This window comes from Oryx dammah, unplaced genomic scaffold (assembly GCF_014754425.2).
Source record: "Oryx dammah isolate SB20612 unplaced genomic scaffold, SCBI_Odam_1.1 HiC_scaffold_2, whole genome shotgun sequence".
Taxonomy (NCBI): domain Eukaryota; kingdom Metazoa; phylum Chordata; class Mammalia; order Artiodactyla; family Bovidae; genus Oryx; species Oryx dammah.
The window spans coordinates 193,982,970-194,008,410 of record NW_024070186.1 but is presented as its reverse complement, the minus strand read 5'-3'; the positions used below and the strand labels follow the sequence as shown (position 1 = coordinate 194,008,410).

Sequence of the window (25,441 nt, the reverse complement as noted above, 5' to 3'; positions counted from 1 at the left end):
ACTGACTACTTCTGGGTCAAGAGAAGAACCACAGCAAGATGCAGAGGGTCAACGCTGTCCACAGGCGTCAGGAACGAAGAAGGACAGGTCAGAAAGCGCCTTCCAGACCCACAGCCGGATCCCAGCACGGACCTCGGGAACGTCCACAACACAAGTTCAACAGGGACACGTCCTGCTAGTGAGTTACCCTGCACTTGGGCCCCAAACAAAAACGACGTCCGTCCACACGGGAGTCTGTTGCCACTGCTATTTTTCCACTGAAGTTTAGCTATCTGAAATTGAACTACTCTAAAAATTATTTGAACTTTTGTGCAAATTGGGGAACGGTGTTAGAAATTTAGGGTCGAGGCTTTCTCTGGCCTCGCCCATCGCCTGGGTGGGTGAGCCGCGCCGCGGTGTTTGGTTAGTGTTGCCATCGGATGGGGACGTGGGCCAGCGGCTCCGGGGGCCCCTCTGCCTTCGGTTTCCATCCACGACCCGCTTTTTGTAAAAAAGTGACTTGGGGTGAATGTAGGTCATGAGGGTTAGACGTTCTCTCTCTCCTTTTCAAGCTAGTTCGCACCAAGCCAGCAGCTATGAAGACAGAATTCTGTCCTGTTAGTTTAGTTCTTAAGCACTTTCCACAAAATGGTTCGTTAGTATCCAGGTGTGGGTGTGGGGCGGGGCTGGTTTTGGTCTGTTTTATAAGCTCTGTTATGTGGTGGTTTCGCTGGAAAAATATTTTAAATTGGATAGACAATGTGGCTAAAGGGACTCTGAAAAGGAAAGATCATTTTTCTCTCTGCAGAACAAAGTTTTCAGCCAGGAAACCCTGAAAAGAAATACCCAGGCCCCCAGCGCAAGCCGCTCCAACTCGTGTCCCCTTCCAAACCGGAAGCACAGTCTTGACGCCAGCTTCCTGCAGTGGCGGAACTCCAGTAAGCATCTATTTTACGGTTACTGTCAGTAAGAACTTAACCTGCTACCCAGAGCAGGCCGCTGGACGTGGGGTGTGGAATCCGAGCTGCTGAACTCAAAAAGGGGCCTTAGGTCGGCTTTGAGACAGAGCAGCAGGTCCAGCTGTGGGGTGTGCCCGGGGCAGCCCCACGCGGCTCCCTCCCTGGGGGTCGAGACTCCTGTGGAGCCCACGGGCGCCGAGCTGCCACCTCGAGTGCCACAGCCTTAGTGGAGGGTCCCGTGTGACCGAAGCCGTGCTGACCTGGCTGCGTTTATTGGATGGGGGGGGGGGGTCCTGCCAGGAGGGGGAGAATGTGGGAGGAGCCACCAGCCGCAGTCTGCCCGCCCCCTCGCTCCCCCAGCAAAAAGCAGGGGAGACCAGCCTTTCCCTCGGGTTTCTAGGATTCCAGGGCCTCAGCCGGCTTCACGGAGGCATCCAGAGAGCTGCCGCTCGGGGTCTGGTGGCCGTGAGCTTGTGTCTGCTCCTCGGGGTGCACCTCACTCCACAGCAAAGCCACAGGTCTCCTCCACTGCCGTCAGCAGCTTCTCATAGAGCTTCTCGTACGACTCGTAGGGCGGGATGTCGATCCGGTTAAAGCTGGAAACAGACAGAGGTGAGACACACCGCCGAGCTGGCCTGGCCAAGGGCGGGCGGATGAACACTTGTGTGTACACCTGGGGCTTCTTGGGCAAAGATTTTCAAACCAGTGAAACCAGGTGAGTGCATCCTGGGCAGATTAGGACAAAGCTGTCACCTCATTTGGTTTCTTGTTTGGGGGAGAAGTCATTTCTCAGACCAGGAACACAGCTGCAGAGCACCGTGGTCAAAACCCCACTATCAGTTCACTGCCCGTGCATCAAACCCTCTAGGACCTGATCTAACCACAGCGGGGCAGAAACAGATGGTCTCTCAAAACCAACAAGATGTCAGATCTCCAACAGGATTAGATGAACAGGCCAGCATTTCCTCAGGGATGTTCATTCCCCAGGCTGTGTCCAAAAGCCCTAAGAATCTATTTACCTAACAATGAATCCAAAACTCCAGAATTCTGACTGAGAGGACACACAGAGGCCTCTTGCACTGCTAGGGGCTAAGCCATTAGGCCAGTTTCTGAGGAGGCGTCAGGCTACAGGGTGTGGAGTCTTTTTCAGGGGTCCTTGACCTCAAGGACGTAAGCCTGCTGGGGTGGGAGAGGTGGCCCTGGGGGCTGTCCTCTGTCTCACAGACATGGAGGCCCACCCACTTGGATGTCGTCGTCAGCATGGGACCCCCAGCCCCGGGTCCCAACCAGGAACCTCCCCCCACGTCACCATGCGTCCCGGCAGCGTCTAGAACTGGTTCTGGTCAACTGCAGGGACACTCAAGACGTGGTTCACAAGGGTGAATGAGTGACTAGATTTTAAACCACAAAGGGAATAACCCCACTACAGGTATTGTTCAACTGAAGACTGAGGGAGGAAACATTTTTCAGTACACAAGGCACGTCTGTCACAGGCAGAGGTCCAAGAAGGAAGAGACCAGTAAGCCCAGACTTAAACCTGCAGTGCTCCCTCCTGACGGCACCGGTATGGGCACGCACAGGGACACACACACACAGCAGGGGCCGGGGGGTAGCTCCAAGGTCAGCCATGTCTCAGGACTTAACTGCGCTCCTGAAAGAGCGTCGTGCTGACCCTGACGTGTGGGCTGCCCCGCAGACGGACCCCCAGGGTGGGGCGCCGGTCCTTACCAGGTGTGGGCCTTGGGCAGGTTGTCCGTGTTGGCATCGATCAGGTGGATGGTGAAGAGCCGGGGCCCTGCAGCGCCTGTAGAGCCTTATGAGACAACAGTCTAGTTAACACGCTTCAGAGGTGGGGCCAGGCCCCCTGCCACCATCCGGGGCCCCATGCCCATCCTGCCAGACGGTGTCGGGGTTCACGTAACCCTGGGAGCTCTGTGCAGTCTTGGGATATGCACATGATGGCCACGGAGTGACTAACATCAGACATTCTAGAAAATTCACGGGCGCAGGAAGAACACAGACCGAGCTGTCCTCTCTCAGCCGACCATGAGCCTGCCCCAGGGCAGGTGTCTGAAAGAATCCTTAAGTCACCAGGAATTTGTTTAAAAAAAAAAAACCCAGGAATGTCTAGCAAGCAGACCCCCTGTTGGCAGCGGATAGCAGCGTCACAGGAAAAGTGGGTTCTGGAGTCAGGAAACCCCCTGTGCAGAGGCCGGTGGGAAGACAGACAGACACGAACACCAGGACCAAAGCCCCAGGACAGGAGGGAACTTCTCAGTCCAGGAGGGTCTCAGGCTAAGGACAAGGCTACAGGGAACATTCGCGTGAAACCTGCCCGCTCTCACTAGGAACGTGTGAAGTCCATTTACTAAGTTTTAAGGTACTAATATTCTCAACCTTCTGCCAGGGTTATCAAGTGACAAAACCCCCAGATTTAGCATCAGCGCGCAAGAGAGGCCCTTCCCAGGTAGAGGGGCCAACCACAAGCCCCACAGCCCCTTCTGAGCTCAGCTGCAATACTGTGCAGTCCGAGCCGAAAGGGACGCCTGGGAGGACGGCTCCTCGCTGGACAAGGCGGCCGACCAGGCAGGCCAATGGATGAGGGGACTGAGGGCCCAGCCCGCACAGTGTGCTTATGCGCTCGCTCAGGAGAACTCAGAAGTTAACCCGAGCGCTTTACAGCTGCTTTCCTCCCCCAAAGCCATCTGTTCTGTTGGGCGCAGGGAACGCACTCCCTACCCCGGCCCCCCTGGCCTTGCTGGTGGGGTTGTTCCTGGTCCAGCCCCGCGGGGACACCAGGCCAGCCGGCCAGCATCCGCCACTGTGGGCTCGTGGGCTGAGAGCCCCCTGAGCAGGCGGTGTGGAAGACTCATGTGGCTGACACAGGCTCCCAGTTTACCGAGGTTTCTTTCACCCTGGGAGAGGCAGTGGAGAGAGAAGAGGCCTCTGGACGAGTGACACCGCCGTGCCCTGCGTGCGTCATGGAAGACCCGATGCCAGGAGACGTCCCAGGCCCCCACCCGGCCTGGCCCGGCTGCCACTGCAGTCACCTTGCAGCGCCTTGAAGCCCTGGAGGGGGACCCGCGTGGAGCCCGTCACGAACTGCAGCAGCCGGGCCCGCCGCTCCTCGTCGAAGGTCTCCACCGCCTGCCAGAACCACCGGACCACGTTGCTGTCGGCCCCGCAGTGCTTCAGCCGCGTGTTGGACTTCCAGTCGTCCAGGTCGATCTTGTCCAGGCCACCGATGATCAGCTGCGGGGCGTGAAGGCGGGTCACTTCCCGGACACGCAACACGACAGGCCGCCCAGGCTCCCGGGCCGTGGAGAGACCGACCAACCACACCCCAGTCAACCAGGCAATGTTCAGACAAGGGGACACCCCCGTCCCCAACACATTCCGAGCCAGCCCGAGGCCCCCGTCCGTGTCTGCATTTCCAGGCTGGCTGCCACCCCCGGGGCGCAGGGCGGCCGCTGATGTGACATTTCCCTACAACTGAGTGCGCGCGTGCTTGTGCGCGCACGTGCACTGAGGAGCCAGAAAGGCTGCACAGGGCCACCTCCCGGGCCATCGCGGGCACCCTTGGGGACGTGTGGGGTGTAAAGTGTGACTCCCCACCGGGGGGGGTCACATGCACTCTGGCACACCAGGGCAGAAGGTTGGGGACACTTTGAAAGGCCCGAGCTACGCGGCGCCAGAGGTGGACGAGACACGACAGTAAGACCCCGGCCTGGGCCTGATAACAGCTGGAATCAAGCTTGAGCAGCTGGCTAGGATGGGGCGGCTGGTTACGGTCACATCCTCTCCACGCTGGAGGTCTCTAAGTCGGGAAGCCACGGAACACCTTGACTGATGGCCCACGGCTCAACTGGACTCCCTGCCACCACACGGACGCCGGGCCTTGTCAGCCCTGCTCGGGGCTCCCCGATGCCCCTGTCCCCCAACCCTGTCTCTGCTCCTGCAGCCACGGCGACCCCCATGCCTGTGGGGACTGTGCAGCCTCATCCGCAGCCTGGCCGGGAGGCAGGGACCGCCCCGCACCCAACAGCCCCTCGCACCCTAGCCCTGCACGGCCCACCTCCAGCTCCTTCTGGTCAAAAGGCTTCAGTAAGTGTTGAGGGATGAGCTCGTTAAACCCCTTCTGAAGAGCCAGGAACTGGGCCTCGATTCCCCTCATGAACCTCCAATTTACATACAACCTGAGAGGAAAAGCCACACGTTGGAAAAAGTAGCACAGTAGTTCTTTCCTCCATTAGTCGGGGCTGACATCAGCTAAGCTCTGCCCGCCGGCCCCGCTAACGGGGAGCAACGCCCCCTGCTGGTTGGTGACCAGCTTAAGACTCAGAGGAAAGGAAGCCAGCCCCTCCCTTAGATGTGCTGATTCTCTGCTTGAAATCGGTCGGATCTGACCTGACCTGTTAGGGATGCCATAGTTGGAAAAAAAAAAAAAGTTTGAAAGTAAAATATAGAACCCTGAGAATGACACCCCCACATGTGTCTGAATACCCCATGGAGAGGGGGGAGGACAGACCGGAGGGAAGATGCCCTGAGCTCAGGAAGCTTCCAGGCTCCTCCCCCTCCTGTGGTCTCCACCGTCACACCCAGAACCAAGTGTTCCCTTGCCAGTCCCCCTTGGGCTCTGGGGTCACAAATCCCCCTTTAACAGGTCAGCCCTCCACTCAGAGCTCCCACCGCTAACGCCACCGCTTTCTGGAAGTCTCTACTGTGACTCTGGTCCAAGTACGGGAAGGGAGGCTCACGCAGCAGAGCAGCCTCGGCCATCTCAACGTGACCACTGCCCGCCGTCCCAGGGCGACTCCCTCCCCGGATGCCCCAGAACACTGCCTACCGGACATATTCCTTCTTATTCTCCTCTGTGACGGGGACGTTCCTGCCGTTGGGTTTCAGTTCGTGCTGAAGAATCCGCCCGAAAGCGTTGTGCTCCACGCAGAACGTGTGATCCAGCACGGGGGTGATGTCATTCTCTCTGCGGGGGAGCACAGAGGCGGGGGTCAGGGCGGCCCTCCTGCAGGCAGAGGCCCGGCTTCCTCCCTCGCAAGAGGAGGGCGATGGGAGCAACGCTGCTGGGGCTTCTGGAGACAGGGCGCCCGAGTCCCCGAGCAGACAGGAGGGACGCGTGACGGGGGTACTGAGCCAAGGGGCAGCCACACCAAGAAGATAGCACTGCCCTGCCTCCAGGCAGCCTTTCCAAGGCTCCAGTGCAGAGAAGCCCTTGAAAGCTAGGGCTGGCTCCTTTGCCACGTTTCTGGGAACACAGCTTGGGTGGTTGACAGGATGCAGGTCTGACCCCCGCACCCCAGCCTTAGCAGCTGGGACATGTGGAAGGAGCTGGACCTCCCATTCCTGTGAAATCAGCCCATTCAAGAGGACCCCCGACATCCACGGTGACCCTGTAGCTGTGCCTATTGCTTTTAAGAGTTTTAGGATAATCTTAAAGGCAACTGAATATCAGGACTTTAATGATAACTTCCTGGTCCCTCTAGGGGCTTCCCTGCTGGCTCAGCTGGTAAAGAATCCACCTGCAATGCAGGAGGACCGGGGTTTGATCTCTGGATTGGGAAGATTCCCCGGAGAAGGGAAAGGCTACCCCATCCAGTATTCTGCCCTGGAGAATTCCATGGTCTATACAGCCCATGGGGTCGCAAAAAGTCAAATACAACTAAGTGACTTTCACTTCACTTCACTTGGTCCCTCTAGAGACCAGGAGACACCTCAGAGTGTTAAAAAAAAAAAAAACCACCAGGCCTGGGGATTAACAGCCGCAATTGTAACCTAATAATTCAAGGAAACAACAAAAGAAACTGGTCCGTGAAGAGAAGCTGGTCAAACAGTAAAGGAGATAGTAAGTCAATTAGATATTTTTCTCAGATCAGCTTTTATGTTTCTAGTGGTTTGCTTCTCTTCTCCAGTTTCACACCCATCCTCCAGATACACACCCATGGATCTGGTGCACCCTAAAACAGGTGACACGTGAATTTTCAGTTCCCTGAGTCAGTACTTACAGAATCCACACTAAGCTCTTATGGAGTTCAGGGTCCACCGATTCCAAATCAGAAAGCTGGATGGGCTTCCCCAGTAGTTGCTTGTAGAAAGGAACCGTGAAACCCCCATTGATGTAGTGTCCGTGGAACACAGCCAGACCCATGATCCGACCCACAAAATGGAAGTAAGACAAGTGGTCCTGCAGGGGGCAGCAGAGAACACGAAGTGTTAGGAAGCTGCCCGGCCGAGTGGACAAGGTGTGTGTTTCTCCAGGCTTCTCAGGAGACCCGTCCCACAGGCAGGAAGCTGAATCTGCCTCACAGGCTGCGCTCAGGACCCACCCGATCGAAGGTCACATGAGAGCACGACTCTGGAGAGGTCATCTGAACGACACTTCATGTGCCCTTGGTTCAAATACCTTCTCCAAACTGCTAGTGAATTTGTGGGGCCCAGTGCAAAATGAAAATGCAGAACCCCTTATTCAGAAATGGAGAATTTCAACATGACGAAGGCAAAGCGTCAACCATGAGCTGCCCCTTCTCAGCGCAGCGCCTGGTGCTGGCACGAGTCAGCTGGCACACCCAGGAGGCCACTGGCCTCTCCTCCTGGCGTGCCACGAGCAAATAAAGGCGAAAGGCAGCCCCCTTCTTCCTCTGCCATCCCTCCCCCATCCCACAGGAAAGCAGAAGAGAGAAAAATCCAGAGACGGGACTGAGTGGGGGACACAGCCCCAAACCAGTGCTGTTGTGGTTTGTAACCAGGGAACCCCCGTTTCTACTCTTAGGTTGGAATTACAATTAGAGAGTGTCCACACTGGTGAAAGTTGCACTGACTGCCCCTCAGAGCCACGTGCACAGTGGGGACCACAGGACGCGGCCCTGCAGCAGAGCCCTCCGCTCGCCATGGGCCACCCCTGGGCCACATTCTGCTATTTCCTCACTGCTATGACGAGCAGCTAAGAGTATCAGCACGCTGACCAAAAAGGCCAGTTACATAAGGGAATATTCCAGTTCTGGCTGGGAGGAGGATGGACCTTGTACCCCACTTCTCAGAATGACACTGTCAACAAATAACAGCCATCGAGCCAGAGTTCCCTCAAATGGCAGTAAAATGCTTTGAGTCCACGAGTAGCTCAATTTCACTCTTGTCTTTGAAACAACATACTCAGTGAGCCCAGTCAGTGAAGATAAGGGGTGGAAACCATCCATCCTAATCCAATATAGGACCCTGAGAATGACACCCCCACATGTGTCTGAATACCCCATGGAGAGGGGGGAGGACAGACCGGAGTGTCACTCCACCTTTCCATGTTTTATTTGCCACAGACTTTGAGTAGGTCTACAATGAATAAACCAAGAATTGAGGTCGAAACTGGAAAGCCACTTAAATTCTCCAACTTAATTTCTGACCTCCTTATTCATTAATACTCACAGGGTTGATTGAAGAATCTGGGTTGATCTGCAACATGTAAATGTTGTCCGTGGAGTACTGGAAGAGTCCATAGTACGGATTCAACATTTCATGGCACAGTAAATAAAGCCACTCCCTAGAAAGCACAACAACAAGACATGTTAAAACCCCCTAGTTTTAGATCTTCATCACGGGACTGATAGACTATGCCCTTGGAAGCCAAACTGGTAAGGCTGCCTGGCTCTGAGAAAAGGTGATTGGTACAGACTGGGCAAATAGGCTTCAAGAAGGAAACAACTGCTTCTAGTGGTACCAGAAAATCAAAACTTCAGCAACTCCGAAGTTGAGAACTACCTCTGGTTGCTGGGAATCATCACCAGCTCACAGGCACGGTGTCTGTCAGCCTGCCTGCGCCCCAACGAAGGTTTCCTCTTCTACTTTGTAGAGGTAAAATCTCAGGTGATGATGGGACTTCCCTGGTGGTCCAGTGGCTCAGAATCCGCACTCCCGATGCAGGGGCCCAGGTTCAATCCCTGGTCAGGTAACTATATCCCACGTGATCAAACTAAGAGTTCACATGCCATGATCAAAGATCAAAGGTCCCGTGTGCAGAAACCAAGGCCCACAGAGCCAAATGAATATTTTAATTTCTAAAAGGCCCAAATTAAAACCAAACAAAAAAAAGCACTCTAAACAGAAAACGTGACTCAATTGCTATGGTCAGGTTTGGTAAACCCAGGTATGCAGTCTTCTACAAACACTTGTGTAACCTTGTCTCCTTTCTACTCAAAACTTCTTTAAATAGACGAATCTTATTAAGTTCTAAAATTTCTTGCTCTTTGAAATAGAAAACACAGAAGTGAGAAAATATGGAAGGATAAGCACAAATGCAGATAATCTGTCAGAGAAGCTCGTGAAAATACCTGCAGAATGATCACACCAACACAAAGTGACGTATTGAACTCCAACAGGAAGGAACTGTCAGAGATGAGACGCCGAATCTTAGGAAGCCTCTTTATTAGGAAGGCAGGATTTCCCAATTCTGGTGCTTTGTTCAGCCCCAAGTTTCAGAGTTTGGATTTACAAAGAATTATTTTCATAAACGCCAAGGACCTGCAACTGTCTAGACAGGAAGTGATTAAAATACAAGCAAACATTCCGACTGAGCTGTGGACGAGGTATAGAGCATGAGAAAAGTTCTAGAAGTGGTCAAGGAAGAGCTATCCCCAGAGTCAGAAGAGAGAGAGAAAGGATAAAGATTCAGACCCAGAGGCAGGGCAGAGGAGAAGACACACACGCATGTGTAATACACAGGTAACTGACATCTCAGCCCGCCGCAACAGGTATGGACCATTCAGACACGGGGAAGACTCCAGAGCTGAAAAAGCGGGAGATCAGACTAGCGGCAGAAAAGCAGGGCTTCTCGGCTCTTTCCCCTGCAGCACCGTGTTCATCAAGGCAGCTACACCAACACTCATCTCCACCTGCAAGACTTCATAACCATGGAAAACGGTAGAGAACGCGAACTCCTTCCAAATCAAACTTCACCCAGCTGTTCACATGCTCGCCTAGGGACCATAACCCCAGCTACGCATGGAACAATGTAAAGTGAAACCATTCAAGATGCTGACTCTTGAGACATCCTGAGACTAGAAAGAAAAAGGCAGAGGAGAGAGAATGCAAGTAGTGTGACATGAATTTCGGACAAACATGAACGAGGAAACAGAAGTCTCCCTGAAGAGAGGGACGGAAAGCCTAGAGCCCTTTTCTTGTTGGGACTCATGTTTTCAGGGCAGACGAAAGTTACATTTGCCAGAAGAAAGATGCTTTCTAGAATCAATATGGAGATCAAAGAAGAAACCTGGGACAATCGGGAAAGAAAAAGCACTTCCCGGGGAGAGGCAGTTGCAGTGTGAGCACGTGGTCAGGAAGGCCCAGGCTCAACCTGTATCCCAGACGGAGGGGCAGGAGGGCAGAGAGGCGGACGCGGTGGGAAGAGGCTGCAGGAACGATTCTGTTCCCGGCCCCATTTACTTACTTTTGGCGGCTGGAAAAGATCCCAACTTCACCCAAAGACGTAGTGAGACCCCCATATCAGTTCTCAGAACCTAATTCTGCTGGTGCTGACTGCTGCAGGGGTGAGAATCTGCTTGTGTATTCTAAACTGTGAGGGTGGGAGGCTCTCCTGTCCCATGACCCCCAAGATGGGACCACTGTCACACACGACTGCACGCTAACGAGGCCCCTTGCAGCATCTACCAGAGTTGAGGTTTGCAGTCACTGGTGATTCTCTGACTCTAACCTTGTCAGAGAGGGGACTCTTCACAGGGGGTGGGATGCTTCAGAACTGGGGTTCTGCCAGTGAGTGACAGCAGGCCGAAAGAGGAGCAAGGAGGTGAGGAGGGGGTGGGCGGAGTGAGCAGGACGGTGGATACGAGCAGGGAGGCCTTGAAGACAGGAGTGGGAGAGAAAAACGGGAAAAAGGTACAGCATCTACAGATGATGGGTGTTCCCGGATGGGACGAACGGCACGAAAGTGACTGAAACCAGACTCACATCAGACAGTGACCCAGGTGCAGGGAGACGGGGGAGCAAATTCAGAGTTCTGATTGAAAATGATTTTTTTTCTAGAAGTCTATAAGAAGCCAAGCTATCAAAGCGAAGATTATAAAACATTTTCAGACCTAAGATCTTGGAAAATTAACCCCACACACACCCTTTCTAAGAAACCTACTTGAGGATATACTCCAATAACACAAGGGAGTAAGCCAAGGAATAAGTAGCCATGAGACCCACACAACAATGGCTCCAACCCAAGAAAGCAGTGATGTCCCATGAAGACTGCTATGCAGAAAGTCTAAAGAAACCGTGTCAGGGGACAGGGCCTCCACAAGAGAGGATGGGACGGGGGAATTGGCCAAAGGGGATATTCAATGGAGCAACAAAGACAAGACCTGGTTTAAAAGAAGAAGAAGAAATTCTTAGAAAAATTAAAATTTGCTCAAAAGGATAAAATAAATGATAGCATACCATTTAATCTCTCAGGGAACAATATTTACAGTCATAATAATATAAAACAATGTATTGACTTTCAACTCTTACAAATAATACATAAGCACAGGAGACTGACTTAATTTTGGTTACAGAACAAAGTGTAAATCTTTGGCCTTGACACTATAAAAGTTATACTACAGATAATGGAATGCAACAGGTAAGAAGTGGAAGGAAGGGAAAGTCAGCATTGATATCCTTCTCTTATGAAAAAGAGAGGCCAAGAGACAGTGTCTCTAGTGGACAACAGAAAAATAAAGGCGGAAACACATCGTGCACGGTTGCAAAGCCAACGACAGAAGAACTGAAGACACTGAGATTCCAAAGCTGGGAAGGATTAAATTTGATCCTCACCACAGCCATGACCTAGTCTATGTGCCTACAAACACACCTCACAGGGTCAGCAGATAATAAATGAACTTGAGCAAGTTCATGACCTAGATGACTGGTTCTATTAAAACAAACAGGTAAAAGAGCCAAAGAACTGTTGTCTCAAAGGTGAAGAGAGGGAAGATAGGACACATAACATAATCATGAAAAACTACTGCCTTTAAAATCATCTGCATGAATCATTTTGACCCAAACCTCACTTTACAAAACCCCTTTGACACAAAGGCAATGTACTGCCTTCCTCCCTCCCACCCCTGAAAGTCCTCTTAGGACAAAAGCCAGGCTGTCCCCACATTAACTTCCGGTTCAGGAAGTTCAGTGAGTGTACTGTCTTCCCAGGCCAGATGGAGAAGGGAGTAAGGTTAAAAGTTTAATTCAAACTTTGTAAGAAGTGAAGTGATGATCGGGTCAAGAGCTGGGTCTTGATGGGTCATGGCAAGATGCTAGCAAGCACACGCTTTTAGGAATTCTTTTCCTAAGAATGCTCTCTGATGGCGAGACCCGAGCTCTGACTGCCCCGAGATCAGCACCAGGAAGGGGCAGAGGGCCGCTCGGCAAACATCTGCTCACAGGTGCGCCGACATCCACGCAGGAGCGGGGACACACGAGCCTCTCACCTCGCCACCCCGCCATAGTCCAAGCCTTCTTCTCCTCGGAATTTCACCATGAGGCGCTTTTTCAAGTCTTTTGGTCGCATCTTCATTATCTGGCGATAAGACTCCTGCATGTCAAAATTACAGTTTCAGAGAGAAGAACTTGTCTTATTTTTAAAGTCTTAACATGATGAAAGGTTATTTATAATGGAGCTCAACTATAAATAAGATCTGAGCTTATTTTTAAGAATTCCAATCTGAGTCCTGTCTGGTTCCTGTTCAGGATGTTACTTTGGGCTCTGGCTCACTGCTCCTTCTTCACCTTTCTCCCACCATCACTCCCTCAGAAACAACAAAGCTCATGGCAGCTAACACTGTACCCAAGGATACACACAGGTACCCTCAGCACAATCACAACTTAAGGATTAAACGTCCTCTCTAGGGTTGATTTTCTCCACACAAATGAATTCCAATGTGTCCTATAAGTTTATATGCTTTAGCCAAATGAAGACCTCATAAGAGAGTAAAATAATAAGAAAGAAATAGTAAAAGAATCTTGAGCCTGGTTTTACATCTGAAGTCAAAAATCACGTTTTCCCACTGAGTCAAAAAGCCAAGCAGGCGTTCAGTGGAACATAAAGCAGCTTATCAGACACAGGAAACGTGGTCAGCCTAACAAGGCCTCAGAGTCAGCCTCGGGAGTGGAACCAGCTCAGTGTCTGTGGGTATTTTCAGTGAAAAGGCACTGAAGAACCTTTTCTTGCTTTAAACTTAATGGGATTCAAAAGCGACTGTCCCAAGAGGCGAGGGGATGTTGAACGGAAAAGATCTGGCAGCAGCGTGGTCCCCGTCCTGACAGCCGTTTAGGACGCTCAGTGGGCAAAACCGGGCACCTGAGTTGCTCCACTCGTGCGGCCCCGGGCACTCTGGAGAAGGCGCTGAGCGGCCCCCCGGCTGCTGTGGGCCAGGAGAGCCTGCGCCTCAGCGAGGCTTCCACAGAGGCCCGTACATGGCTGAGACTCTACCGATGACGGTGGTCCTGAGAAAAGGGCCCTGCCTGCCAGAGGTCCCCTATTTAGGGAGCCCAATGCCACAGGGCAGCTGGACAGAGGTCAGCACGCCACCCAGAGCCAGAAGGGAGAGGGAGGCCACTGGCTCCTCCAGGGAGACAGTGCCCTACGGGGAGGGGGCGGGCCAGGCCCCGCATGGGGATGCTCAGTTCTGAGGAGGCGGGCCGACGGCAGGAAATACCATCCGTACAATGCAGGTGTGGGATTTACAATACCACTTCGTACTGGTTCTATACAGATTGCTAGATCTTCACTCAGAAGTCATCGATTTTTAAACCTTGACCACAGGAGGAAATATTGATCCCTCTCTTGCCTGGGGCTTCAGCCCTGATAAAGCCCTTCATTTCACCCCCGACACACCAGACAGGAAGCAGAACTCACTGTCCACTGGCGGGGGGAGAGTCCGCCTGACGGCCAGCTGCCCCGAACCCCGTACCTCAAATATCTCCTCTCTGGACACCTCGATGCGGCAGTGGCCAGCCTGGGGCTGCTGCAGGGAGAGCTCATGTCTGAGGACCTTCAGTTTCTGGACCAGATCCCTCTCGTACCTCTGGGCGGGCAGCTCCTCGTCCTCCACGGAGCCCTCGCTGGGTGGTGGTGGTGGCTGGCTGGGCTCCTTCAGTTGGCACTGGTGACTTGAGGAGAACAGAAGCGCTGAGGTCACCGCAAGGGCAGCGGCCAGTGGTGTCCCCCCCACACACGCACCAAGGGACCGAGAAGAGAGGTCAGGACACCCACTTCCGGTCAAGAGTGCTTCCCCGGTGACACAACTCTGTACGCAGATACATGAAAACCGAGGAGGCCACCCTCAGACCATCCTTTTCATCAGATGTTACCGGAAACCCCAAACGAACTTCCTGGCCAACCCAACAGGTGTCCAGGATATAACAAAGGAGACCCCCATCTCCGCCTCTCATACATTCTCACTGCCATGAATAAACACAGAAGCTTCTAGCATTCATTGGCATCTAGTGCCGACGCGCTCTCAGCTGGGCCTCGGGGCTGAGAACCACATGGAGGCGACCGGCACACTGAAATCAGATGGCAGTGGGGGTGGTGACACGCAGAAGAGCAGCCCAGGGAAACGTGGCAGGGGCCGCCTCTCCTCCTCTCATCTGGGGCATCTCCAGGGCTCCTCCAGGGGGCGCAAGTCCAGGGACAGAGGCGGCCCAGGACCAGCTCTCTCTTCTGCTCCAGTTTTGCTGACTCATGTCAGCTCTCAGTGACAAGCACCTCTGGGCTCTCATGTTTGAGGACACACATCCCTTATCTTGGGACGTGGAGCGTGGGATCCAAGGTCATCTCCAGACCCAACTCCCCCGGGAATGATGGTCTGGGAAGCCAAACGGCGCTCTGGACTTGCCCTCCCCCACGGTGGTGAGCAGGCCCCAAGGGAAACCTCACTCCGCTGCTTCCCACTCTGAGGCCACCCGTCTTATCAGATACGCGTGTGCAAGCTCCGAGAATGAAGCTGCGCCAGCTCGGGGGTTTGATTTAGGCTGCAGCTCAGCTATAGGCTGGCTGTGACACAGGCCTTCAGGACTGCACCCAGCTGGCTTGAGAGTTTAAAACACATGACTGTCCACTCAGTAATTAGCGTATTTTGCTCACGCTTATTCTCTGCTAACCAACAAGGCAGTCGACAGATGAAGGGTAATACCAGTAGAAAGCGTGGCACTGTAACGGTACAGAGGCCGGAAAGAGCCAGTAAGAGTCTTACGTCATGATGTGGTGTAACCGTGGGTCTGTAAACTGGGTTGTTCGGTTATTATGATCTACAAAATATATTCTCCCGGAAACTGTGCTGCGGACTTCCCAACCGGGCGGCAGTGGTCCAAGTTCATCGCAGTTCACGCTGTTAAGGTCTCTACCAGAAAGGAAGACACACAGCGGTTTGTCCATCTGAGCATGGAGGCCTGACACCAAGACTTCAGTGAGAGAAGCAGGGGCGCCCCCTTATCCAGGGGCTACGCGGGCCAATCGAGGTGCTACTTACACCAAACACCCACCGAGGCCCGGCCTCCGTGGTGCACGTGGCAGCAAAATCCCACAGATAAAATCGCAACTCTCAGAGCCTGTGGTCATGACAGGGAGCACGGTCTGCCTGGGAATTCCATTCCTTCCACCAAAGAGGAGCAGAACATTGCAAATGCAATGGGAACCTCAATCGCACCTTTGGCCAGCCCAATAGTAAGGGGGATCTGAATGCTGCCGGAAGGCCTCTCTGGGTTCACAAGTTAATGATATGCTCAAGGTCAGAAGGGTCTCTCCGTGGGAAAGCTCCCAGAAAACACGTTTTCTCCAGCAGACAGGGGTATAAGAACATGCACTGGAAATCTTCCCAATCTAGAGAGCTGCACCAGGACAAGGCCGTCTCATTTTTGACTCACTTTTGTTAATAAGCAAGTAGCTCTAAGTCTAACCTCTTGATTAATTATTTCAACCCAATCCACAGTCACCTGGGAGCAAGCATTACTGACCAAGATGCTTTTCTAATGAGCACAAAAGCCTGACCTTCCTTCCCAAGAGTACCAAGAAGATAGCTCATTCATTTGCAGGTAATACTTTCATTCTAATTATAGACACTGAATTGTAAGTTCAACATAGATTTGGAAAATCAAAGGCAAGAAGCTTGTTCTCAGATGAAACAAATTATGAACAAAAAGGAAATGAGCATTACTAAAATGTTATTAGGCAGTAATGCTATTCTGAAACCAAAAAAAAAAAAAAAAAAAAAAAATTATAAGAAAAAAAAAAAAAAAGAAAGCAGAGCAAAGAGAAAAAAGAAACTTAACTCCATTACAGGTAGGGGAGGGGCAGGGATCTCTCTGACCTGGGCTCAGATGTATGGCCTTGTAGAAGGAATTCGTATAGAAAAGCTTCATCTCCCCCAGGAATGGTCCCCAAGGGACTGAGGCAATAGGGATGGTAAAGTAGAAGAGAAAAAGGGTGATAGAGTCTTTATATTTCCTGTTTAACTTTTTATTATGGAGAATTTTAAGCATATAAAAAAAAAGAGAGACCATAGTGAATAACCAGCTTCAACAATTACCAGTTCATCACCAACCTGCTGCCAGGGCTCCCCATTCACTCCCCCACTCCAATTATTTAAAGCATCAGGTCAGATATCAGATCATTTTATTCAGCAATATTTTTAGTTTAAAATGAGAGCAACCACATCTTGAAGGTTTTTTGAGTAAGTGCATTTGATTTCATCTAAGGGTAAGGGTCTTTTCCAGTTACGGAATCTGATTTCAAGACCCAGGATCGCTCTCTAAACTTTAGTCTAAAGGACCCAATTGTGTTACAACAGCTGCTGACCAGCTGCGGGGAGGGGGGAGCAGAGCTGGGACTACCGGCCCCCGCCCCACCCTGAGAGTCTGAGTCAGGACCTCCGACAGCCCACCCTCTAAGCCTACATTTCCATACCCTAAGGGCTGTATCACCCACAGCCAGAGGGTCCAGGCACTGCTGGAATGCAGCCTTGCCGGTGAGCCACTCAGGAAACCTACCTGGGTATCCTGGGGTCGTGCCACGTGCTGACTCCCGTCTGCGTGTGCAGGAAGTACACCTGGCCTTGTACCGTGGTTCTCTGCTCTGCACGACACAGTGGGGACACGGTCAGTGACACTCACTCAAGGAGTCGATCCTGTCAGCTCGGAGGCCCTGCTTCCTTCCCACAGTCTTTCAAAGGACCGAGAGAAGGGTGTGAAGGGCAGGAGTGAACTTGGGCCTGGCTTGCTGGGGTCAGTGTGTGGACAGATCTTACTTCTGTTCCCACCTGGAGAGGCGGCCACACCCCTCAACCTGCCACCTCGAGACACATCCTGCCTCCACCTGTCCCCTGCAACAGCTCATACTTCCTTCCGGTCTCATCTGCCCCATCTATGTGGATCCTCCAACATGGATCTACATGGATCCTCCTTCATTTAGGCGCTTCCTCTGTGGTTGTCAAAAGATTCTGTTTTACCTTTCGTGATAGTGGTACGTCTTACCACTCCTACCCAAGGCCGTCCTTCCCACGTTCAAATCCCAGGGCACTACAAAGAGCTTCATCCAGACCCCCGCCCCAGTCCTCTTGGCTCTCTTTGCCTAAATTCTTCACACAATTGCTATCTTAGAAGCTTGGAGCAAGGGTGGATACATTGAGGAGGAGCAGGATTTATCAACCATCACACTGACACAATGGGGCAGAGCTCTGCAAACATCAGCGGTTCTGGCAGGCACGTGGTACCAGAAAAGGTCTGAAACTGGAGAGGGACACGTGGCCGACCGCACGTGGAATGGCGGGCGCGCACCCTCACCGTAGCCTTCGGGCAGCTCCGGCGACTGGTGGCCATGAGGCCGGTTCTGTGGCGTCTGGAGCGACCCTCGCACCTCAGGGTTTCGCAGTCGCTGGGCCTGAAGTCTTTGGTCTTGACTCGGGGATTCCACAAACCTGCAGTTGCCCCCGCCGGCCGCGGCCCCGGGGCCATCCGTGTATGGGGCTGGCTCCTCCATGAAGCAGCTGAGGGGCCTTCCAGGCCCAGAGTCTTCATACACGGTTCTGGAAGGGGGAGAGCACAGCCCACGTGACCACACCCGCCGAAGACGGGGATGCGCCCCCAGTTCACACCACGCTCCCATGCCCGTATATTCTGCTTCTCTTAGACAATACAGAATGTCCCCTGGGCTTAGTTTCATAAAATTCATGCTGTCCTTTTTCACTGGGAAGCCAAACTTGTTCACGAAGAATCAATGGCCTAAGGAAGCCATGTGTTAAGTGCCACTGAGGCCAAGGTAGGATTTCAAACTTGGGGATAGCTGAATGGTTGGAAAACACCAACCTTGAATATAAGAAGTTCAGAAAAGGAGATTTCAATTTTCTTGACTTGGAATCAAATTCAAACATTACATTTGCCTTGTCATTTTATAATAGAACTCCTGGTTACATCAAATATTACAATGACTTTAAAAGTGACTTTTAATATAAATCCTCATCCCCTGAACAACTGTGAAGACAATTTACCTTAATAGGCTATTTTCCCTTTTAAGCAAGTACTTTTGAAAAACGTTTTACGCTGGAAAATTTCAGAGAAACACAGAGAGGGACTAGTTCAGTGAACGCCCTGCAGTCTTCACCACCTCCGATACCATCCTGTGGCCACAAGTCCAGCTCTTCCCCCCTCCACTGGATTATTCGGAAAACAATCCCCATATTTTACCATCTCATCCTTAGATATTCCGGCACATACCTCTGAAAGACAGGCCTTTTACCATTAGCATGATCCCCAAAATGGGTCGTCATAATGCCAGTCAGTACACAAGCTTCGCCAGCCCACCATCTCGTTAATCAGGATCCAAATAGATCCACACACTGCATCTGGCAGCTGGGTCTCTTAAATCCTGTTTATTAAATTTACAGCTTCTCTTCCTTCCTTTTTATTCCCTTCTCCTTGCACTGTATTTGCCGAGGACACTGGCTTAGGTCTGCTACAGTCTACAGGGAGCCCCACTTCTGGATGGGGTTTGCTATAGTCCCCTGGGGCTGGCCATTCCCACCCCTGGGACCCCCAAGACCTCTGTTCACGCCAGGTTCTCTTTCCTGATGGTGTCAACAACTATTAACGGCATTAAGAGTTAATTCATCGGGGATCGAAAAATCATGATAGTGACCAACAAGAGCTCTTGACAGCTTTGGGGGTTTGGTTTTTTTTGTTTTTTTATAACTTATTTCTTTCTGTATCGTCATGAACTCCACGGATTGGTGTGACAATGCTCTCAGGCCAGTGGGAACCTCTGTAAACTGGACCCTGAGTCTTTGGGGGCACGAGCCTACTAGTCTTGACAGCTTCCTTTACAGACAAGGAAACTGGGTCGCAGCTGCACCCCAAAGTCCCTCCCTGCACCTCAGGTCCTCAAGGCAGAGAAAAGGTGTGAGGCCGCTCTCCTGCAGCGCGAGCGCCGGCGGCCCGGGGCACGCACCCTTCGCTCTCCAGCAGGCCCCTGCAGTCCACCACAGAGCCGCCGGTGCCGATCCTCTCTCGGGTCTGTAAGCTGACTGAAAAGAAAAGGACATCTTGCATTAAAATCCAGGGATATTGTATACAACTGCAAAATAGTGAGCCACTAGAAATGTATAATTTATATACGATATGATTTTTAAAAGGGAGGCGTCTGTCTCCGCACTCATTACACACGCCTGTGCTTTCAAGTGTGAGACATTTCACTCAGTGGCTCCACACCGCCGCACACCACCCGGCCCCTTCCTCGTGAACGTGGAACAGAAGGAGGTGCTGTGTTTTCCACGCTCTCCATAAAAACAACACAATACTCACTCTTCCCAAGTTACCTTGTTTTTTAAAGATTCTGACTTATGCTGGGTAAGGACACAGAGAGCACTCTTTGCACAGTCTAGATGCGTCTGTGTATCTACTCTCCGTCCCTAATACAACCAACAAAGACACTGATGAAGTTGCTTCCAGATACTGGTTTTGCCCCGCACGTCTCTCCACAAAGAAAACGAGACATCACAAACAGGCAGAGAGTGAGAACTCTGACATCAGGAGAGTTTGCAGGATGGATACTCACTGTTCGTTTATCCTGGGTCAGATCTACATAGCTGACTCATTGGAAAAGACCCTGATGCTAGGAAAGATTGAGGACAAGAGGAGAGGGGGCAACAGAGGATGAGATGGTTGGATGGCATCACTGACCTAACGGACATGAGTTTGAGCAAACTTTGGAAGATAGTGAAGGACAAAGAAGCCTGGCATGCTGTAGTCCTTGAAGTTGCAGAGTCAGACACAACTCAGCAACTGAACAACAAGTTCTACATAAGACGAGACCTAAAAGACTTGGGGTCATACGTCATTCTGTGTGCTACTGAAATACTATGGGGTTTTTCCTGGGATTCCCTGCAATGCAGGGTCAATATCTGAGTTACTCTGAAATGCTAATAAGAATGGGGTGGATAACAGGATGAACTGCTTAACCAACAAATTAACTTCCAGCAGAATATGTCTAGTCAACATTTCATAACATTAGCATGTTTCGTGTCTTCATTCTAAGTAAGTCAATCTGTAAAATCACAGGACATGGACGTCTTCAGAAAGCCCGTTGCCTCCTACAAGTACACTGGTCCTCCTGTGGAGCTGTCTCAGCTCGTGCATGCGCAGCCACCATGCGTACCATCTGCGCTTGGGTAGCGGGACAAATGTGAGGACTAAAATTACATCAAAAATTACAACCCTACATCTTTGTGAACCTTAGTCACTTTAACTCCACCTTGAACGACTAAATGAAGGGAATTGGATAAAGTAACAAAAACCACACAAGATGAAACTTTTTAGTACTGGAGAGATGGCCCCCAAATGTGGCTTGTCCTTCGCGTATGTCACCATGGGTCAGTGGCTTTGTGTGTTTTCTCAGTGATGAAGAGCTGGATGTTAAGTTCTGTATAAGTTATCTCTTTAGAGATGAGAAAGTTCTTACCCACTATTTGGCCACGAACTGCATCAGTATCTGAGGGGTTTAGTTTGCACAGATCCAAACGCTGGTCTGCAAACAAACAATTCAAAACTTCACCTGGGGAATGGTAACTAGGCAGGAAGGCAGGAATTCTGTATTCAGTATTCAGAACTAATAGTAAACAAACTGATGGCTCATAAGCCTTCCTTGGTACATTAAGAGGCAGAAAAACGTCGGGCTCTTACAGCCAGTGTCTTTTAATCTGCTGACGGCGTTGGAGAGCAGCCGCACACACCCCAGGAAGCCGGCTCCCTGCTTCTTGTGAACCTTCTTGTGGTTCCACACGCTGATGGTTATAGAATCCGTTTTTCCAACATATCTGAAACCAAAGTGCAAATTCATCTTTAATTGCATTTCTATATTACAACACCCCGTTGAGACTCTATCTGACTGACTTGTTGGTCCAGGAGAATTCTCTGAAAGTAATGTCGGCTCTGTATGCACAATGAGTATCTGTCCACCAGCTTCAATGGGCGGCAAAAGGGCTACAGCTGATTATGGGAGCAGCACACGGAGATAACTGCATGCTGATGACGACCTTATAACAGGGATTTACTAGATCTTAACAGTTTCAAAGATAATGGCAGGATTCATAAACTCCCACCAATTAGGCTGCATAGAGAATAACCAGTCTGCAACAAAGGACTCCTTACAAACCCTCCATCCATCCAAAGCACACGAAAGAGCAGAGCTCAGACAGGAGACCCCCTGCCTCTCAGGGCAGGTCTGCCACTAGGGGGCTTCCAGGACTTGGACTGACAACCACTTTCCAGACCACCTCCTGTGCCACAGTGTAATTGAAAATGGGCCTCAGGATCCAGCTACTAAAAACCCCCTCAAAACCAGCACAATCTGTGGTGTGGCGGTAAAACAAATCAGTAATCATTCAGCGTTACCTGACAAAAATTTCTTAGCAAGGACATGAAAACAGGTGAATATAAAATAGTGATTTTCAAAGGGCAATCCACATAATGATTAGATATAAGAAGTTGTCGGATGGCATGTGGGTTTATATACATTCACTCATACCAAACTTTTATTTGCTCTTGCAAAAAATATGTGTGTGTTAGTTGCTCAGTCGTGTCCAACTTTTTGTGACCCCGTGGACTGTAGTCAGCCAGACTCCTCTGCCCATGGAATTCTTCAGGCAAGAATATGGAGTGGGTAGCCATTCCCTTCTCCAGAGAATGTTCCTGACCCAGGGATCAAACCTGGGTCTCCTGCATTGCAGGCAGATTCTTTACCATCTAAGCAAAATTTTTAAAATCAGCATATATATGTGTGTGTGTGTGTAAAATATTTGTATAATATGTGGAGAAGGTGTGTGTGTGTGCGTGTAAAATATTTGTATAATATGTGGAGAAGGTGTGTGTGTGTGTGTAAAATATTTGTATAATATGTGGAGAAGGAAATGTAAACCCACTCCAGTATTATTGCCTAGGAAATCCCATGGACAGAGGAGCCTGGCAGGCTACATCCATGGGGTCCAGACATGACTTGGCGACTAAACAACAAGAAAAACATAATAAATATGTTTAGTAATGCATTTCAAATAATGCATTTTACCAACTATGTTCATGGTTTTGCTGAAAAAACAGTAGCATATAGAGGACCTAAACTATAGCCCCTTTTTCCTGTTAGAGAGGGCCAGGAGATTGAATGTTTGAAGATCACAGTTACAGAAGCAAACCGTAAACAATGTATGGAAACAAATGCAAGACCTCCCAAGTGTATGAATTCTAAAAGTAGGCACTGGATCTTCGGCCATCCACGTGTGTTACCAGAAAGAAGCTGGTAATCCCTTTCTTGAAAAGATGCTTCTCTTACAAGCTAGACCCCGCCTCTCCCCTCATTCCCAAGTGCCTTGTAGGATATCCGACTCACAGATCGTAGTGCTGGTTCCACTTTGGATCCAATGTGTTCTTCACAGTGTCCGTGGAGTGGCACTGCCCAGATCCGTCCACAACAATCTTTGCAAAAGGGTCAGGGAGCCCTGGAGGAGAGGGGACAGCCACACTGGATGAGATGACAGGTCTGCCAATGCGACACAGAACATGGGCCCGCAGGTAAAGGGCGCTTCAAGATCACCTAACTATCCTGGTATGTTTCATTCTCAAATTTAAGGTTAGTTTCGATCAGCAAAATAAGTTATTTCCATTAAGCTTTCTAAGAAAAGCAACCCAGAATGACATCCTCCTCAGATTTTTAGACACTAGTAATGAAACTCTAAAAACAGGCTTAAATTCAGATTTCCATTTCTGAAGATCACTACTAGTTGAATGGAGGAAAAAGTGTCTACAAATAAATGTATTTGTACTTTCTAAAAAATAATACTTAGACATTGTGTTTGCTGGTCTTTGTCTATTTTATCTCTGAAAGCAGTATTCACCAAATTTTCATTAGGTAGATTCTTAAATGCTGGAGTGTGAATCAGACAGGTTTATAAGATCAGAGAGGTGGCCAGGTCTGAGAGACAGACCTGGATGGGATCCATCCCTCTGCACCTTCTTAGCTCCTTGAATAAAGCCCGTGAACCTCACTTTCTTCACCTGAGAGTGTGAATAATACACCACTTAGGAACCAAGCAGCATTCTGGTGAGGATCAGAAAGAGTGTGAAAATTTTCCTGCTGCGGGCACCTACTTTATAGTAGGTGAGCTTCTTAAGAAGCGATTCTTTTCATAAGAAAATGACTCTCTATTTATTATTTTTATTTTTACAATTCCTTTCATTACATGACTTTTCAAGTGTGATTTAATTTATCAAATTTGACTATCAGTTTTACTGAAACTCAGATGCTTTATAGAAAAATGTCTCATCTGTATTTGAGTGGAGAACACTTCAGCAGAAAGCGATATATTAATGGATGGAAAGGCAGAGAAAACAGTGTGGCCAGAATAGGGAATGAGAGAGAGTTTTTCTTGCTTGAGTTATAAATTCTGTGCCTTGGAGCTAAGGAGCCTCTGTGCCATAGTCAACTGGGAAATGAAGTTTGTCAAACCATGGGTTTCTATTCTTTTCTTTTAGGAGAATACACCCAGTGTTTTTGAAAAAGTTTTAAATTTCAGAAATATGTGAAGAATATTAATAGTGTAAGAGAGCAAAAATGGGTGTTTACTTACTGAAGAAGTCTTTCTTTGCAAGGTTCTTGGCACATAATACTAAAAACAAACAAACAAAAAAGGCAAGAGTTAGCATTTATGGACAAGATTTTCACCATAGTCAGTCACTATGGACAGAACTGTACCCCACCCAAAACTCGTATGTTGGAGGTCTAGGCCCTGATGCGAAGGTATCCACAGGTGGGACCCTTGGGAAGTGCTTGGGGTTAGCTGGGGTCATGGGGGTGGGGCTGTCAGGATGGGGGGTCCCTGCCTCTATAAAGAAGGGCTCACAGCACACGCCCTCACTTGGCTCTTCGTGAGAGGATGCACGAGGTAGCCGTCTACAAGGCAGCAAGAGGGCCTTGGCCCAGAACCAGATCTACCCCTTCCTCATCTTAGGCTTTTCCAGCCTCCTATGGGAAATAAATGTTCGCTGTGTAAACCGCCAGCCAATGGCATTTTGCTAGTGGCCCAAACTGGCTTGAGGCGCTAGCTTATATTTGCAATGGGGAAGAAAAAAAAAAAAACCAAAAAACTCAAAATTATCTTTGCCATTGATTGTATTTCAAATTGTTACATTAAACAAAAAACTGACAAGTAACTAGAAAATGTGTTCTCCTTCAGTTAGAAATCAACTGTAACAAATGCAAAATGGTTTAAACTTAAAAATCTTTCTTAAACATACATGGGTGGATTTATCAATGTGTTCTTAAAACTGCCAGGATCACATTAACACCAGTTGAAATGAAGACCTACAGTCTGTATCTTCAGAGCACCTGCTCATAAGAGGAGCCATGCATCTTTGGTATTTGACTGAATTACACAATTTTATGAACGTAAGCTCTGGTATGCTGGAGAACAGAATGGGAGAGTGACAGAAAATATGGGGCCATCATTAAATGTTGTGAAAAACAAATGATAAAATGCATGCTAAGAATTTAGCACAATGTTGGTATATGGAAAGAATGCAATAAATCCCATTGTTACAATTTTATTAATGAGGTGGGTAAGAAATTTTGTCACTAGATCCATACATGATTAAAGTGATTATATGAAGGGAAAATACATAATATATTATACCACCTGCCTCCTGACAGACCTGTATGCAGGTCAGGAAGCAACAGTTAGAACCTGACAGGGAACAACAGACTGGTTCCAAATTGGGAAGGAGGACGTCAAGGCTGTATACTGTCACCCTACTTATTTAACTTCTACGCAGAGTACATCATGCGAAATGCCGGGCTGTATGAAGCACAAACCAGAATCAAGACTGCCGGGGGAAATCTCAATAACCTCAGATATGCAGATGACACCACCCTTATGGCAGAAAGTGAAGAAGAACTAAAGAGCCTCTTGATGAAGGTCAACAAGGAACGT

The 25,441-nt window shown here is 49.9% G+C and overlaps 1 protein-coding gene across 3 annotated transcripts; it reads right to left on the bottom strand.

The window, feature by feature from the left end:
* Nucleotides 1–235: 235 nt before the first annotated feature.
* On the bottom strand, nucleotides 236–24,256 carry SMURF1 (SMAD specific E3 ubiquitin protein ligase 1). 3 transcript variants are annotated; one of them, XM_040263248.1, is made up of 18 exons: nucleotides 24,083–24,256; nucleotides 22,846–22,954; nucleotides 21,147–21,280; nucleotides 20,926–20,991; nucleotides 19,417–19,492; nucleotides 17,757–17,998; nucleotides 16,965–17,049; nucleotides 16,286–16,363; nucleotides 15,173–15,319; nucleotides 13,889–14,087; nucleotides 12,407–12,510; nucleotides 8,370–8,484; nucleotides 6,959–7,137; nucleotides 5,785–5,922; nucleotides 5,014–5,134; nucleotides 3,989–4,190; nucleotides 2,667–2,751; nucleotides 236–1,534 (listed from the first exon to the last, which is right to left on the bottom strand). In XM_040263248.1, exons 1-18 carry the CDS (start codon nucleotides 24,156–24,158, stop codon nucleotides 1,435–1,437), a joined length of 2,256 nt encoding a protein of 751 aa, XP_040119182.1. In that variant the 5' UTR covers nucleotides 24,159–24,256; the 3' UTR covers nucleotides 236–1,434. The 3 variants fall into 3 exon arrangements, with proteins under 3 accessions (XP_040119182.1, XP_040119174.1, XP_040119166.1); XM_040263240.1 differs by lacking the exon at nucleotides 16,286–16,363 and having other exon boundaries at nucleotides 2,667–2,742; nucleotides 24,083–24,255; XM_040263232.1 differs by lacking the exon at nucleotides 16,286–16,363 and having other exon boundaries at nucleotides 24,083–24,254.
* Between the last annotated feature and the right edge of the window lie 1,185 nt (nucleotides 24,257–25,441).